Source organism: Martes martes (assembly GCF_963455335.1).
Source record: "Martes martes genome assembly, chromosome: 16".
Classification (NCBI taxonomy): domain Eukaryota; kingdom Metazoa; phylum Chordata; class Mammalia; order Carnivora; family Mustelidae; genus Martes; species Martes martes.
In genome coordinates, this window is record NC_137904.1 from 3,041,743 (window position 1) to 3,058,157 (window position 16,415).

General features: G+C 56.5%; 1 protein-coding gene across 2 annotated transcripts in view; it reads left to right on the top strand.

Moving 5' to 3' along the window:
* The window catches only part of NDEL1 (nudE neurodevelopment protein 1 like 1), a 30,143-nt gene extending 18,819 nt beyond the window's left edge, over positions 1–11,324 (top strand). Inside the window, exons 7-10 of one of the 2 annotated variants that reach the window (XM_080827329.1) lie at positions 313–404; positions 3,515–3,666; positions 6,726–6,760; positions 10,123–11,324. In XM_080827329.1, the coding sequence (XP_080683455.1) occupies positions 313–404; positions 3,515–3,666; positions 6,726–6,760; positions 10,123–10,130 (287 nt within the window). In that variant the 3' untranslated portion in view covers positions 10,131–11,324. The remainder of the gene's footprint in view (positions 1–312; positions 405–3,514; positions 3,667–6,725; positions 6,761–10,122) is intronic. The other variant, XM_080827328.1, reaches the window with a different exon arrangement.
* The last annotated feature ends 5,091 nt before the right edge of the window (positions 11,325–16,415 follow it).

The following is a 16,415-nucleotide window of genomic DNA, read 5'->3' on the forward strand; positions in this document are numbered from 1 at the left end:
GGATCTCTCAAGGTGGATGAAAGGGCCCTGTCTTCTGACCCAGCAGTTCTATTTTTAGGAATCTCTTCTCTGGGCTGTCTAGATGTTTTAACCATATGTGCCCTTTTAGCATTATCCGTGATGTAAAATTGGAGATCGTCTCAACAGCCATCAGTTTAAGGAGATGGTTTATGGTGTCTCCGTTTTGTAGCTCGTGTCCCCAGTTTGGGACACGTATTGACCTGTCACTGAGTGTATCCTGCTCAGGGACACCCGATCACAAAAGGGAAAGACGCCTGCAAGTGTCATCACCCCCCTTTCCTTTCCCTCTAGCTATACCAAACGGTTTTGGGGCCAGTCCGCTCACTCCTTCTGCTCGGATCTCCGCGCTCAACATCGTGGGGGACCTCTTACGGAAAGTCGGGGTGAGTATTCAGCCCTTTAGCCCGAGGTACTGCCCTGGTGTTGAATTCTGAATTTGGGGCGAGAGAAGGAGAAAGAGGGTTGCTGCGTGTGGGGAAGGCTGTGATGATTCAGAGAGGCAGGAGCGTGCAGGGATCCGCTGAGACGGCGGCAGATAAACACGCCGGGACGCCTGCGGGAGGCCTGGTGCGCTGCGCTCTGGAGATCCCCGGGGCTTTCTTCGGTTTCCCCTTGGCTCTTTCTCCCTCCTGACTCCTCCGTCTTTTCCTAAGGTAACTGGTCTCCGGCCTGCTATGTGTTTTATCCCATTCTTGGGTCCTGTTCTTGCCACGGGTCGCCCGCCGCGTGGCCTCCCCCCCGAGCTCTGTCCCCGGAGGACTTTAGCACTGGCCCTCGGACCGGACTTTGTGCTCTTAGTCATGCCCGTCTCCCCGCTCTTGGCCGCTTCAGCTTCTGTGCTATCTCCTTGGCTCTGACCTTGGCTTCCAAGTGAGCTTTTGAAATCTTCCACTTGTTTTGCTGCTGCTTCAGTTTTTGCTGGGTAGAATGCCTGCCCTTTGACCCCGTCAGCAGTAGGACTCTGGGTGCATGAGTGAAAGCCACGTCTTGCTCTCATTTCTTCCCGCTCGTTGGTGGTCCCGCGGATGGCTTCCTCCGTCCGTCACTGCCGGCTCATGGGCTTCTTGGCCGCGGAGGAGACCTGCGGTCCGGGTCAGTCCGGCCGTCGGCGTTCGTCTTCCCTGAATCTGGATCGCAGGAAGCAGTTAGATAACTGGGGATTCGTGCCACTGTGAAGTTAGCATCTCGTGCGGGGGCTCCCTTTCCCGTTTCCCTGGGCAACTTTTACCTCTTTTCAGTAATCTTCCCCTGAAACTGCCCGCTGTCCGCCGCCCCTTCACTTACTTGTTTGTGAGAGACGTTTTCTGACAAAAGCAGAAATTGGATTTTACTTTACATAATGAAGAAACGGGAGGCCTTGTCTGGCTTTTAAAATTATTTTCTGACCATCACATTAATTCTGAGTCTGTGTTTCAACATTGCTATAAAAAGCAACATGCACAAAGTCCATAGAGTAATTTTCCCTCCTAGCATAACCATTTTAAGAAATCCTGTTTGTTGTAAGAATTGTGGTATTTGGCTCCAGAAATCAAACTATTGTGCTTATTTTTTTGGTATCTTACCAGCTTTAAGCAGTCAGATGAAGAATTTAACTCCTGTCTCCCACTTTTTAACTCTTTGTTCTTTTGGTAATTTTGAAACTTTAAATGGCATGCTTAAACCTGTTTCTGAGTTTATTAGACCGTATCTCAGCTCCTTGCTGCGTGTGTCTTCCTCTCTGTCCTGTCATGAACCCTTCATTAGTTGGTTCTAGAAATTGAAAATCAGTGAGCGGCTTCTACAGTACTCCGCCCGTGTGCGGGTTGTAGGCTGCAGAATAACAGAGAGCCTGGGCTCCTGGGTCGTTTATCTCTGTCACTCAACAGATGTTTCAGGGATTTTTTTAATCATTTACTCGGATCCATACCACGTGTTTTCATTTTTGTATCAGAGCTGACTTGTATGTTTTTTCCTTCTCTTGGCGTTGTTACTTGCCTTCTTTCTCTTGGGGGTAGAAGCAGCCTGTCCTTTCTCGGCTACGTCTCGTGTCTGTAGCTTCTTACCGGTGCCCTCTGTGCCGGGTGCCCTGGGGGGCGCTGCCCCAGTTCTCTTCCTGGGCTACTTCTGCCCGTTCCCGGGCTTCATGTCCGCAGCAGCTTTCTCCGGTCCTTGTTTGTTTTGCTTATGACGTTACATAATTTGTTCAGAAATGGTGCAGAAAGGTGACCTTGGGAGTCCCCGTACGGTTGGTCCATCTGGCTGATGGTCCGAGAGGCCGCTGGGACCTCGGGTGTGCGGTTCCCCGCCAGCCCCGCGTGCCCTTCGGAGTTTCCCTCCCTGCCTCTCTGTCCTCCTCCGTCCGCTGCCTCGAGCTGGAGGCTCCAGCCCCTGGCCTGCATCCTCTTGCACTGAGAAATCAAGGGCATCTGATCTCCACCTGTCTGTCGTCTTTGACTTCTGTTATTACCCTCCTGTTAGTACCTGTTCGTAGCCGTTCTTCTCGATACCACGGCGATCAAGGGACCATGTTCCTGCCCACAGCTAACTTTGTCCCTCTGTGCTTTGGATCCCTTCCCTCCAGCCCTCTCATCAGAGTCTCCCGTGCTTTTAGCCTCTTACCGTGTTTCAGTATCTGTGTGTAATCTTCATGGATTGCCCACGTGTCATATGTAATATCTGTGTATTACAAACTGCATAATTTTTTAATCTTAAAAAGCAAAAGTAAAAAGCAGCAATTTTTTTTTTAATGTACATCTGTCTTCAGCTGTCACCCTCATCCTCTCTTCCCTTCACAGCCTCGCTTTCCGAAAGCAGGCCTCCGTTTACTGTGAGCGTGGGAGATGGCGTGCCCCCTCCCCAGACATCCTGGTCCGGACTCTGATTCCTGCTCCCTCCCCCAGAATCGCTCATCGATGAGCTCAGCACTGTCGAACCCCAGTGGATGCTGTTCTGCCCTACTTTTGCTTGGAACATTCAACACTGACTTTTTTTTTTTTTTAATGCTTTCTTTCCTTTGCTTGTCTGATGCTGTGTCACGTCTGCTTCCTGCCATCTTGCCCATTCCAGACCCAGGACTTGCCCTTGTGTGTCTGTCCCACCGAGGCCTCAGACACAGTTTGGGCCTGCTCTGTGATCACGCTCAGCAAGTATTTGAATGAATGAATGTCGTGAATAAGGATATTAGGGGCTTTCTAATAGTCCCCAACTCAGAAAGGGTCAAGAGATCTGGGATCTGTCTACTGGTGCCACATTTTGCTTAGTTGTAAGGTCAGGCTGATATCTGTGTTCGTCAGTAATACCGAGAGGAGTAAGTGCATTGTTCTGAGGTCACGAGATAGCCGTCAGCATAAAATTCCCTCTTTCCATCAGAGAGGTGATCGACTGTGGCTTGAACGGCTACCATGATCAACAGAGAGACTGTAATTTTAATCTTGAAATAGAAATGGTTTGAAATGCAGATTTTTATGTACAGCTACTGTTTTGACAATCAAATCATTCCTCCTTCTTTCTGTAGGCTTTAGAATCCAAATTAGCAGCTTGCAGGAATTTTGCAAAGGACCAAGCATCGCGAAAATCCTATATTTCAGGGAATGTTAACTGTGGGGTCATGAATAGTAACGGCACGAAGTTCTCTCGATCAGGACACACATCTTTCTTTGACAAAGGGTAAGTAAATCTTGGACATTTTATTTATTTTTTATTTATTTTTTTAAGATTTTATTTATTTGACAGAGATCACAAGTAGGCAGAGAGGCAGGCAGAGGGGGCGGGGGTGGGGGGAAGCAGGCTCCCCGCTGAGCAGAGAGCCCGATGCGGGGCTCGATCCCAGGACCCTGGGATCATGACCTGAGCTGAAGGCAGAGGCTTTAACCCACAGAGCCACCCAGGCGCCCCAATCTTGGACATTTTAAATGATTTTTTTTTTTTGAATTAGTAAAGTCGCACTTCATTAAGTGAGCTTATTTTACTTTGAAAAGGTAAACTCAGTTTGATAAACCTACCTGAAGCGGTATCATTCAGGTCTTAGGGGACATAAATCTGTTGTCGTCTTCTGGTCCCCGTGGAGTCGGTTGCCCCGAGAACTCTCATGCTTCTGTCTTGGGAAACACTCCTGCAAGGTAGCTGTGCTGGGCTCTGGGAATTAAAGACGATGTGGTAATGGTCCTTGTTCTCAAGGCGCTTGAAGGCTGGTGGACTTGCCTGGCCGATGTTTGTAAGGGTAGAAAACACCGTGACCGCGTATGTGTAGACTCTGCAAGACACCTGCTGTCTGAAGATTTTGGAAAAATACGAAACCACTGGATCAGATACAGTGTAGGGGACACAAGTTTTGTATGATGCGAAGATGTTTTCTGGGGAGTTGAGAGTGTAAAAAAAAAAACAGCATAAGATTGAAGCCTAGGTATGTCCTTAATGCAAAAAAATTTCAGTTGGTGCCGCTGTGTGGAAGTGAAGAGTAGATGTTTTCTGTTTTCACACTACTGCATCCTTCCATGTACTCTCTCAGGCAGGTAAAATCATATTTTTACACATCTGCTATACGCTTTTAAAACTTGATGGGATTAGACTTTAAATATGACTCTGCGACCCAGCCCCCCATCATGACTTGTCGGCCAGCATCTTCCTGTCCGTGCAGTGGTCTCCCTCAAGTCCAAAAACGACACTGCGAGGTTGTACTTGATTGAATGCCGTCCTGTAGCTAACGAGCGGTCAGGACCCTGGTTTGGCTCTGCCGAGCACGTTCCACGAGGTGGCTCGGAACAGCATCGACGCACCGAGCTCCCTTGCTCCCGTCTCTGTTTCGAGTGGTAGAGCCCGTCTGGTCCTGTTCTCTACACACAGGACAGATACGAGTCTAGGGACGTTCGCAGTTTCTTACGGGACCTTGTATTTTCTGCTTTTCTCTGTAACCGTGGCACATTTCTGGAGGACTTGACCTGGTACACAGGCCGCTCTGAAAAGCTTCTTTATGGCCGCCCTTGTGTAGTGCGGTGTTCTGATTTCCCTCTCTCCCTTCGGGGACTTCTACCCTGAAGGGCACATGCTTCATTAAGGAGCACGTCCCGAACTGGCGATAAGTAAGTCAGAGCTTCATTCTATCCACTGGGGTTCCTCGGGGGAGTCAGCATAAAATTAATTTTCCTCAGGTTTAGGAGTTTCAGGAAACCTTGAGGAGTCCCCATCTTTATATCATAATGGCAAGTGGAATAAACAGGTATTTCACATTCAGGTTGCCGTTTCTCCGGAATAATACAGGGAAAGTTGAGGGGCAGACGAGCGTTGAAAACAGTACCTAATTATTTTGTCCAGGTTGTGCTTTTTGTAACATCTAACTCACCTCCATGGGGCAGTTATGGGTCTGTTTCTGGAGCCCCGTTTCTTGCCTCGGGTGCCCTGTGACGGGAGAATGGGCAGGAACCAGAAACGGGTGGGCCGGGCCGATGCCTCTCCCGCAGGCCTCCGAGCAGTCACGGCGGGGAGGGAGCGCTCTCCGGGCAGGCCCCTGCTCCTGGCTGCCACGTGGCCCCAGCGCGGGGCTCCCGGGCACAGCAGGCCCGGAGTTGGATCCCGTCTCAGGGGGCTGTGGAGGGCGCAGAATCGCCCGGAACCAGGAGCTTTGGCCTCCGTCACGGAGTGCCTGTCCCCTGAGGAACGTTCTAGATGCACGTGCAGGCTTTAGTTCCTGAACCGGACCTGGAGATGGGCTTCCCGAGAGAAACAGTTGCAGATGTTACATCTAGTTTTGCTTGAAGCGGTACAAGTTTTCAACTGTACTGTTTCCATTAAGGATTAAATACGCTTTGGTGGGCTGGCCTCTTCTCACGGGTTCGGGTCATGGCTGAGCGGGTCGTACGTCCACACTCCAGCATTGACCTGCTTCGCGAGCCGCGTGTCCCGTCGCCACGTGCCCGAGGCTGGCTAGTGGCGTCGCGTCTCTGTGCCTCCTTGCCGCTTTGCTTTGATTCTGGCTTCCTTCTGGCCTGGCTTTGAACTCTGGCCTTTCTCCCTGGTGGCCTGCTGACTAGATAGTCACGACGGCGTGCACCAGCCGCAGCAGGGAGCGGGGCAGCGTCCCAACCCCCACCTCCGTTATGGAGTCTGGCAGGTAGAAGTTAAAACACCATTTCTTACAGAAGTTTCCAAGTGTGCGGCTTGGAGTTGTAGCATGAGCGAGAACTCGCATTTTCAAAAGCCTCCAGCGGGAACTTGCCCGCCCTGCCTCCGGCTCCCGAGGACTGCGTCTGCAGGTCCCTGTGTTTTCCCCAGCTGTCCTAGAGACCTGGGGTGGGGTGCTCCTTGGGGGAGATGCGCCCCCCCCAGGTCCTGTGACGCCCTGAGGCCTGACCTTGCCCACCAGATGCTGCCCCTCGGTAGGCGTCCGCACGTGTGGCCCGAAAACACTCTGGACGTTCTGGTGGTTTGAGGGCTTCTGCCAGGTTCTAGAACGTGGCTCGCTGGACCTCCTTCTGGCGTTGCTCTCTGTCCTCCAACCACCGACAGCCCTTTGTGCTCATCATCTGAGCCCTGTGTGCGGTGGTTCTCAGACTCCGTCTGTTTTCACCGTCATTTTCATTCAGCCTCTTAAGTGTCCCTTACCCTGATTTTGTAAGCCGGTGAGGTCTCGACTGGGCTGCGTGTAGGGGGGGCGTAGACCAGTTTTAGGGCAGGCTGTGAAAATAGAACTTGTATTACTGTTTAATGTTTTTTCCTTTTTTTTTTATTAGGCAAGAAAAGGTCATATTTCCCACGTTGCTCATGGGTAACTGAATTTGTTTGCTGTGCTCTTTCTGCTTCTCTCTCCATCCCGGTGTGCGGTGCAGGACCCACTAACACACTCATTTCACTAACGCACGGGGCTGGCTCTGCTCTAACCGACTTACAGCCCCGAGTGAGCGCTCAGGCTCCGGTCCGAGCCGGCTCCCTGCCCTTACTGCTGCCTCAGCCGGGCAGGGTCGGGGGTTGGGGGGGGGGCGGTAGCTTAGGGGCCTGGCGGCGCTCCTGGCCCGGGGTCAGCGCTGTAGCGGTGACACTGCCGGGGGTCCGGGTGTGGGGGTCGTGCGTTGCTGTCAGGGCCTGGAACCCCATTTGCCTTGACGTCCTGGGAGATGGGGCTTCTTCCTGCCGCCCAGAGTCTTCTGTTTCGTCAAGGCGGGCACCGGTGGTAATGGAGCCTCACCGCCCCCCGGGGACTCTGCCCTCTCTGCTCACTCTTGGGTGCCCTGCGTCCAGCGGGACGGTCGAGGGAGACGTGTGTGCACGTGTGTGTGTGAGATCTGCCCTTCCAGGAGCGCGCATTTCCGTCTGCAGCACGGGCTGGAGCTTGTCTGAGCATCCGCTCCTCTATCTGCCTAGGCCGGCGGGCCGGGAGGGGGTCTGCCTGCGCTCCCCACGCCTGCTCTGACCGTCTCGCGTCCTGTCCGGGCCGCACTCGGCTGCACCGGCCCCTGCTGCCGGGCAGGATCTCGTCTCCGTGCCCTGCTCCGGCACCGTAGGCTTCCCGTCCCGCTGACAGCTCTGTCCCGCTCTCCACGTCGTCTGCCGCGTCACGCAGACCGCAGGCCCTCTGGCTGGCTAGATCTGCTACTTTTCAGACCCTTGAGGTAGATTTTGGTGGTAAGACCTTGACATTTCTGGAACCTTCCTGCGTAGATGATTCCCAGATCTGTCTCTCCCTCCCTGCATGTCCCCCCTCCACTCAGTCCCATGTCGTCCACCGGGACATCTCCCTGTGGCTCTCTCGCTGTCCCCCCACGGGGGGAGTGTGGCGGCGTTGCTCGTCTGGAACCCCTTCCCCGTGGCACAGCTTGGCCGTCCCGGGAAGGGACCTCAGCAGACAGCTTCTCCCGCCGGGAGGGTCAGCCTTCTTCTCCCTCTGGCCTTTCCTTTCCCACTTCTCGCCTCAGGAGACGGGTGCTGGCTGCGAGCCTGGTGGGTGGTGCTCCCTGGGCTGCATCGGATGGTGCTCCCTGGGCTGCATCGGGCGTTCACGTCAGGAATTCTCATCTCTACCAGCGCGGGGAAATGGCCCGTTGAGTTTCTTGTTCTCCCTTTCTCTGCTGGGTGGCGCTGCTCTTTGTCCCCTTAGAGCCAAGCCGCGTCAGAGTTGCCGCAGGGGTTGCGGCTCGTGGGGGGCCGTCAGGTGTCCTCCCGCGGGAGGAGCCTGGGAAGGGAGAGCGCGGCCTGGGCGTCCGCTGACGCGCCCGGGGCTGAGCCCAGGCTGCCGTGCGCTCGCTTTGCTCTCTTCGGCCGCAGAACGGGAGGGGTGAGCCTGCCGTGTGTCCAGGGCTGTCTGGCTCGAGACTGCAGGGCTCCCAGCCCTAAAATCTGCGTGCGTGGGTCCTTCTCGTGGGGCTCTCGCATCCCCTGTGGACGGGCGCCCGCTGCTTCCTGGTGCCAGTGGGGCTCTCCCCGCCGGCCGGACTGGGATGTTCGTGTGTCTGAGGCCGAGGCTGTGTGTGAGGCCTGCCTGGTTCTCGCTGAGGTTCCGGGACTGGCCAGACAGACACATGGCGGCCGGGGCCGGTGCTGTGAAGGCCGTAGGGGGGTGCGGGCGCGGGTCCGGCCCCCAGAAGAGGCCCGGGCCCAGGTGGCTGTGGGAGGACAGGGAACAGGTGATTGAAAGGCCCAGAAAGAAAAGGCAGGGAGGGTCACGGGTGCACATCTCGGGGAGGAAGTTGTGCAGCAAGAAGTCACGTGCCTGCGGGCTGTCCTGTTGCGCTTGGCCTGCGCGCAGTGGCTTGTTTTCAGACTCACGTCTGTCCTCCGGGGCCGGGTACTTCGGACGTTAGCCCTTCGACGTGGTCAGCTCGTTCTTCACCTCTTTGCATGCCGGTTCTCTGAGGTTACACTTACTTCTGCAGCGCGTGAAAGCGTTATCTTTGTGGGGAATGTGTGTCTGCCCCTCTTGCCCCCGTATGGTTTGGTTTGGTTTGGTTTGTCTTTTAAGAGAACCTCTCTCCTTGAGCCTATACTCAAGGCCCTGGCCCCTGCCGCTCAGCAGGTGGGGGGACAACGATGGCCTGTGGGTGCAGCGCAGCCCCCACAGTTGCCCGCACCTGTGCTGCCGGCACGAATCTTCCTGGGAAGGGTGATGCGTGGAAGGCTGGAGTGGCTTCCTGAGAGAGGGTCCAACACTTGTGCTTTCCCCCTTTCTGCTTCTGGTGGCTGTGCGGGCCGCGGGCGGGGATAGTGGGCGGGGCCGGGGCCTGAGGGCGGGGCCGGGGCCTGAGGGCGGGGCCGGGAGGCTCTGCATCCTTGCTCCTGCGCGCTGGGGCCGGGCTGCCGGCTGCGGGCTCTGGGCTGGGTGGGGGCCGGCGGGGCGGGCCCCTCACGTCCACAGACACACCTGCCCATATTGCCAAACAACTTAAGTTATTTTTCTCCCCTTTATTAAGATATTCATGTACATTGTAGGAGATTTGGAAGACAATAAAAAAGTGGAAAGTAGTAAACAAAATTATCCCCCACCCAGATGGAAAAGTAACCATCGTTAAATTTCCTTTCTAGAACATCAATGATTTTATACACATGTATGTGCATGTGTGTTAGCCCCCACATTCTGGATTCAGCTACACAAAAGTAAGGTCCATAAAAGAGGTTGTATGTTAGGGTCTGGAACGTCTGTCACTTACTCTTCTCCTGCCCGGCGTTGAACCTGTACAATTTGGCGACTTGCTGCTTTTTCCACGTAGCATCAGTTACGTTCTGAGTATTTTCCCGAGCGGTTAAAGAACTCTGTGGAGTGTGTTTAATGGCCGTGTAAACTGTAAACTTCGCATTTAGTTGTACCATCATTTATTCAGCTAGTTCCCTTCGGGTAGACATCTAGACCAGCTCTGCGGGAGCAAGTCAGGGCTGTGGTGGCCGCAGCCGGCAGGACGGAGTCGTCGAGGACGAAGCATGTGACGCTTTGCTCTCCGTCCTCCGATTCCAAAGTCTCTGACCTGCTGATGCCTTCCAGGCGCCACCGTCCCCGGGGCCGCCGTGATTCCACCCTGGGGAGGAAGAGGGCTGGTTGTAGAGAGCAGGTGCATTTCTTGTTGTGTGTCGAGTGATTTTAAATGACCGTCTCTCTCTCTCTCTCTTTCTCCCCTCCCCTCTCTGCTCTGGTCACCCCCACAGGGCAGTAAACGGCTTTGACCCAGCGCCACCGCCTCCTGGTCTGGGCTCCTCGCGCCCGTCGTCAGCACCCGGTATGCTGCCTCTCAGTGTGTGAGTGCCCGGCCTCCAGGTGGGGGCTCCTGCCCTCCTCCAGCAGCCCGGGACACCCACGCCTCACCCCTCGGTGCCTGGGCCCAGCCTGGGCCCCTGCGTCCGCCTCCCCGTGGCCGGCAGAGGGCAGGCTGCGTGTGGTGGCGGCTGCCGGGCCCCGCCCGGCCCCAGGACTCTGCGCGCTATCAATGCTGGCTATTTTCTCTTCTCGCCGTGGTGCCGTTGGTTTCACATGATTGCACTTTTGTGGGTCACAAGGTGATACGTACGTGTATTCCTTGGTCACTGGATGCAGAAGTACCCATTCGTCACACCTGCCTCATAGCTCCCACCCTGCTGTACCGATAGGATTTAGTTGTGTTTAAGACATGGCAGATCTTCTAGAAGTTCTCCCCCAGATCAGGTCAACACGTGCCCTCCTCCTGAGCTCCCGCCCAAGCATCGTCAGTGCTCACGATCATGTGTCCCCCAGCCCCACTCCCCACAGTTTGGCCTGTTGCTGGCGCAGAGTCAGGAAGGTCACTGAATTCGGGAACATTTTCTGCACCTTCTGATTTTACTTTAGCGGTTACCATTCCGTAGACTTGCCTCCCGGAGAGCGAGACGCCCGTCTGATCCGCGGGGAGCACGAGCCTCTGGGCCGGGGCGCCCACGGCGGCGGCCTCCGCGCCGTCTCCTCCTCCGCGTGGCTCCGGGTGAGGGCGGGGGCAGCCTCCCGGCCAGCTTTCTGGTCCTTCAGTTAAGTGACATCTTTCAGAGCGTTTTGTTTTGTCCTCTGAGGGCCTGCGCGGTCGTGTTAGGAAGGGTCGCGCGCCCGAGTCGGGGCAGACCGGCCGCCGTGGTGGTTCTGTGGGTCCTTTGGTTCCTCTCATGCTGCATTACTGTTTACATTTGTGTTACTGTACATAGGTTTGTAAACATTACCGCCCGAGGTGTTTGTATATAACCTGGGCTTTGTAGCTTTTATTTATTCAGAATTCATATGGCATGTTAACGACTGACGCTGTCCAACTCGGGCGGCCGTATAGGATCATCATGTGGTTAAAAGAGAAAACAAGAAAATACTTCCCCTCAAAAAAAATCTTTTAATGTGGAAACAATAAATTTCACAGAAAACAAAGGATCGAGGTTGCTTTCTTGGGTTCCCGCCCGCCTGCGGAAGACGCGGAGTTCCCGAACCGGGTTCGGAGCCGGCGTCAGTGCTCCCGCACCGGAGGAGTGGGTGCTCAGCGGCCGTGAGCCCGGGCAAAGAAAAGCCTGGCGGCCTCCTGAGGAGGCGTCTCACGGCCCGAACGGTGTTCTCGGCCCGACTCCTGGGACTGGTTTCTGCCCGTAGCCGTGATGCCCGGGAGGGCCCTGCGGGGCGGGCGGGGAGGAGGGGCTCGGCCGCGGAGGGGGGCCGTGTGCTAGGCCGTGCGTCTGGGCGCCTGGCTGTGCTGCCTTGCCCCGTGCGTGTCTGCGCGTCGGGACTGGCCGTCCCTTGCGTCTGGGCTTCTGTCCTCAGGTTGGTGTTGGCACGTGCAGGAACGTGCCGGGTGTGCGGCCGCAAAGGCACAGAGTGACCGGATCAGGAGCGGCTACACCGGGGGCCTGCACGGGTGTATCAGATTCCGCACCCCGCTTCTAAAGAGCGTGGTCTGTCATTTTAAAAGTAGAAGTAAATGAGAAGTGAATCGGATTTGGCCCGGACACCTCTCTGTGTCTGAGCCTCGGCCCTGTCGTGGGAGTGGAGCTGCTGCCACGGACGCAGGGCGAGTTCTGGGCCTGACTGCTCGGCCCTGAGCCCCGACGACTCCTCAGTTCCTCCCCCGCTGAGCGCCGCTGCGATCGGCTCGCGGACGCGTGGGTCACCCGATGGCCGGGCTGGTGCCGTGGCTGCGGGAGGCTGTGCGTGGTTCACCAGCTGTCGCCGCCTCTTTGGGCCCAGGACACCGCGGGCCAGGTCCGTGGGAGGGCGGCGGCATGCTGCGGGCTTATTCCCGGGCTCCTTGGGTGGGGGGACCCCCCAGGTTTGGGGGGCGTCTCCTGTAGCTGCAGCAGGCCCTGGCCCGTTACGAAGAAGGAAGCTGGCTACTTCCGGGCCTCGTTTTCAACATTTGGGACCCTGCGGTTCAAGACGCTGCTTTGTACTTGCTCACGTAGGGCACCGGGCCACCCGCGTGAAAGTCGCCGCAGGCCGTTTGCGGGTGCAGCCTCCTGCCTCCCGGCGCGTGCTCCCCGCCGGGCCGCCCGGGGCCCAGGTTAGCCCGGCGCCCACGGAAACCTCCAGGACCGCGCCCGTCCCTCAGCGGGGTCCCCGCTGTGCTCTCCCCGGGTGGAGGGGCGGCTCTTGCAGGAGCTGAAGGACCGGCCGGTTGCCTCCAAGTGTTTCCACCGCGCCCCCACCCCCTCCTCGCTCCCGAATCTTCCCGCAGGCGGGTGGGAGCCCGCGCTCCACTTCCTTTCAGCCCAGAGTAGCCAGAAATCGTGCCCCTCCGCTCAGGAGCAGAAGCCGAGGTGGGGTGTCGAGTCTCATGGGAGGACGGGACTCGAGGGGCTGGGAGCAGGAAGAGCCCGCTCACCCCAGTGTACGGGAGGGAAGGTGGCCCGAGCTCCCCCGGCGAACGGACAGAAGAGCCAGGATCGGAAACCAGCTCGGGTTCGTTTCCTGCTTTTATGCTCCACCTGTCCAAACCCGAGGCCTCGCTGGCCTTGACTCTGTTTCCTGCCTCAGCAGATGAGCTGGTTTGGGACCCTTAGAAGTGACGGGCTGCGGGGGGCTGGGGCAGGGGCAACCCTCTGTAGCAGGAGGGACAGGCCTCGTCCGCCTCTCCTGGCCTTGATGCCGCTGCTCTCAGCTGTCCCCGGGGCGCCTTTAGCCTCTCCTGAGAGCCACATGGGAACTGGCGTCTCCGGGGAAGGGCGGGGTGTTGGGGGCTGCAGCGGCCGGCTTCGCGGAGGGCGCCCTGCAGCCACGTCCGTCCCTCCGGGCCAGCGGCGGGAACGGGTCCAGGAAGATCTCAGGCCTTCCCCTCATTTTGCAGCTTTCCTTCCCGGCGGCTCTGCCGTCTGCATCTGTCCCGGAGTTGGGAGCGGACGGCGGGCGCTAGCGTCACTGTCCAGACGGAGGCGTGTTCCTGGGGTCTGTCCTAAAAATGGGGGCCAGCCGAGGAGGCATCTTTGTAAACCACTTTGCTATGACTTCGAGCATCTTCTCTGAAAACGGGTCCCGTGACTATTACAGATGCGCTCTGTGCGAATATCGTAGCGATTTCCTTGGTGAGATGGTGCATCTGTCTCACCTTCATGCGTCTGTCCGTCTGTGCCCACAGGAGTTAAATTGGGGTTTCCTGTCAGCCCTGAAGCCTTCCCTGAGGGAAACAAGACACAGATTGAACTGAGATGTAGGGGCGCCTGGGTGGCTCAGTGGGTTAAGCCTCTGCCTTCGGCTCAGGTCATGATCTCAGGGTCCTGAGATCGAGCCCCGCATCGGACTCTCTGCTCAGCAGGGAGCCTGCTTCCCCCCCCCCACCCCACCCCGTGCCTGCCTTTCTGCCTACTTGTGACCTCTGTCTGTCAAATAAATGAATAAAACCTTAAAAAAAAAAAAAAAAGCTTTAAGTTGAACTGAGATGTAACTTGCTTGTGCAGGGGGTGTTTTCTAAGAGACAGGTTTGCTGGCCCCATCCTGCTTGGGTTGTGATCTGCAGGTGGCAGGCCTGGGCAGTAGTGGCCCCCGGGCACGTGCTTGGATTAATGGTCAGGTGACAGAGGTCTGGATGAGCCCAGAGCCCCACTGCACCCTGTAAGAAGACGGTGGGCTTAAGCACTGTTGTTTATTTGCAAAAATAATGATTGCTTTAGCTAGGGATAAAAAATCAGCGAATTGCACTGTCACCTAGAATTTAGGGGAATAGGTACACTTCTATGTTACTGGTGTCGCTAGGTGATTCTCGGAGTCTTTGCTCAGCGTGACAACGCGATAAGCTTTGAAAACTCTTTCTCCTTTGGGTAGAAGAGCCCATGGTAATAAGGCAAATGAAATAATCTCGAGAGAGGAACATAACTGTCTCGTGGCCTGGGAACGGTGGGATGACTTCGCCGCCGAGCCACTGTGGCGCGGACGCGCTAACACGTATGAATGGGAGCGGCCGGTGGGAAATGGTGGGCACGGTGAACAGCTTTGTTAAAGACAATTAAGATGCAGATAGTTTGTGGGTTCTCTAAATTTTTCTGTAAAGTTGCCCAAATTAATTTTTTTTTCCAAATTCATTGTTTAACATGGAAGTAATGAAACTAATTTTCTTTCATTGTCCCAGTTGGCCCAAACCTGGGCTGAGAGGCTCGGAGGTTCGAGCCAGTAGGATAGAGCAGGGGCTCTCCGAGCTGCGGGATGACCGGCAGTCACCCTTGAGGAAGTTAAAAGCTGGGTCCCCCAGGTTCCGCCCTGTACCGGCCCAGTGAGGGCCAGATTTCAGAGACTCAGACCCAGCACTTCCAAGACACGCCTGTATTTCGCGAACCATTAAGAAAAATGTGCCCATCAGAACTACAGAACGCTCCATATTTACTGAGAGAACTTTTTTAGACTTTAAAGAGATTTCCATATCGCACTCCAAAAATAAAAAGGAAAATGTAAGAACGATTCGTACGACTTGGCACCGAGATTCGACACCCTGGCCGGTCTTGGCCGGGAGTTGTCCGTATTTTCCCAAACTGCCTTCCGTGCTGTGGTGGGCGCTTGGGGCCGGAGAATTCTGAAAAGCGGCTTCTAAGCTGCTGATACTCATTCTGTAGGATCTCACGTTGGGCTCTTGACCTTGCCGGGAGGAGTCTGGCAATGACACCCACGTCACTGTGGCCTCCTGCTGATGGCGACTGGGCGGTGCGTGAGATTTTACACCTGCGCGAACAGGGGCTTCTTAGAACCCGGGCAGTACGTCGAGGGAGGCTGTGCTGTGCAGGGCGGTTTCCTTCACACCTGGTGTGTCCTAGTCTGGTGGCGTCCCGGGACCTCATTGCGTGTGGTTCCGTGATGTCACTCGGCAGGGGCAGAGCCATTAGGCTCCTTTGAGAAAACAGACGTCACTGGCATAACGGATCAGATACGAATTTCTAGTTTCACTAAGGGTAGAAGGACGTGGCCCCACTTTTTGTGGACGGCCCGCAGGCACCGTCATTACAGTTAACGTTGGCCTTGAACGCTGGCATCGATGTGTCAGTATGCCCTTATTTGGAGTTCGGTCTCTGATTTCCAACAAGCAGCACGGGGACATGTCGCACGATTGGCAAGTTTCCCAAATGGCAGCCGCTGCCCCCGGAAGCCGAGCACCCGCCTGGTCCTCAGAGCCGGTGCAGGACACAGCATCCCAGAAACACGTGGGAAGGCGCTCGGTGCGGTGCTGTCCCTCCCAGAGTGACGGGAAAGCCTGTGTGTGTAGGGACCCCCCTCCCGTCTCAGCCCCGCCGGGAGCTCCCGGAGGTACGTCTGCCTCTCCGCGTCCCCGTGGCCTGTCCCAGCGTGGCTTTTGGTTTGGGGAGGTGGTCAGGTTCCACTGGGACGGGGCGTGGTGTTTCCTGGAGTGGGACACCCATGAGCACTTTCCTTCCCCGGTCTTGACCCAGACGCCTGTGTCCCGCCGACACCGGCTTCAGGACGCAGGCACGACAGGAGAGGCCCAGAGCCAGGGGACGGGGCTGGCTGGGAGCACGGATGGGCTGTCTGGCTCGTGCCTCAGCTAAGGTGGGGTTTCCAGGGATGGGGACGCCTGGAGACAGGGCTCCGGTGTTCCTGACGGCCGCGCTTCAGAAGTAAGAGCCTCAAGCCAGCCCTGCTGGGAACGTGCGTTATCCCCACTGGAGCGAATGAAAGTCATCCCCGGGACGTGTGCGTCAGACAGCTCTGTGCAGGGGCAGGCGGTTTGGTGTGGGTGGCGGAGGGACAGCCCTAGCAGAGCCTCAGCACGTGCCCGCCGGGTTTCCGCAGAGGACGGGGCTTCCCCGCGTCCGGCCGGAGCCCTTCCTGATGAGGTGGGAAAGGGCTGCTGGGCAGAAGCCGGCCCGCTCTCTTCCCGGGGCTGTCCGTGCCCAGCGGAGGTTTTGGGAACTAACCGCCTTTCCTTGGATGACAAAGCAGTGGTTTGTCGAGTGCGGGAAGCTTCCTTCTGATCGGTGTCTTCGTGGCGTCCGGACCGCAAGCAGCCCACGTAGCTTAGGTTTCTCCC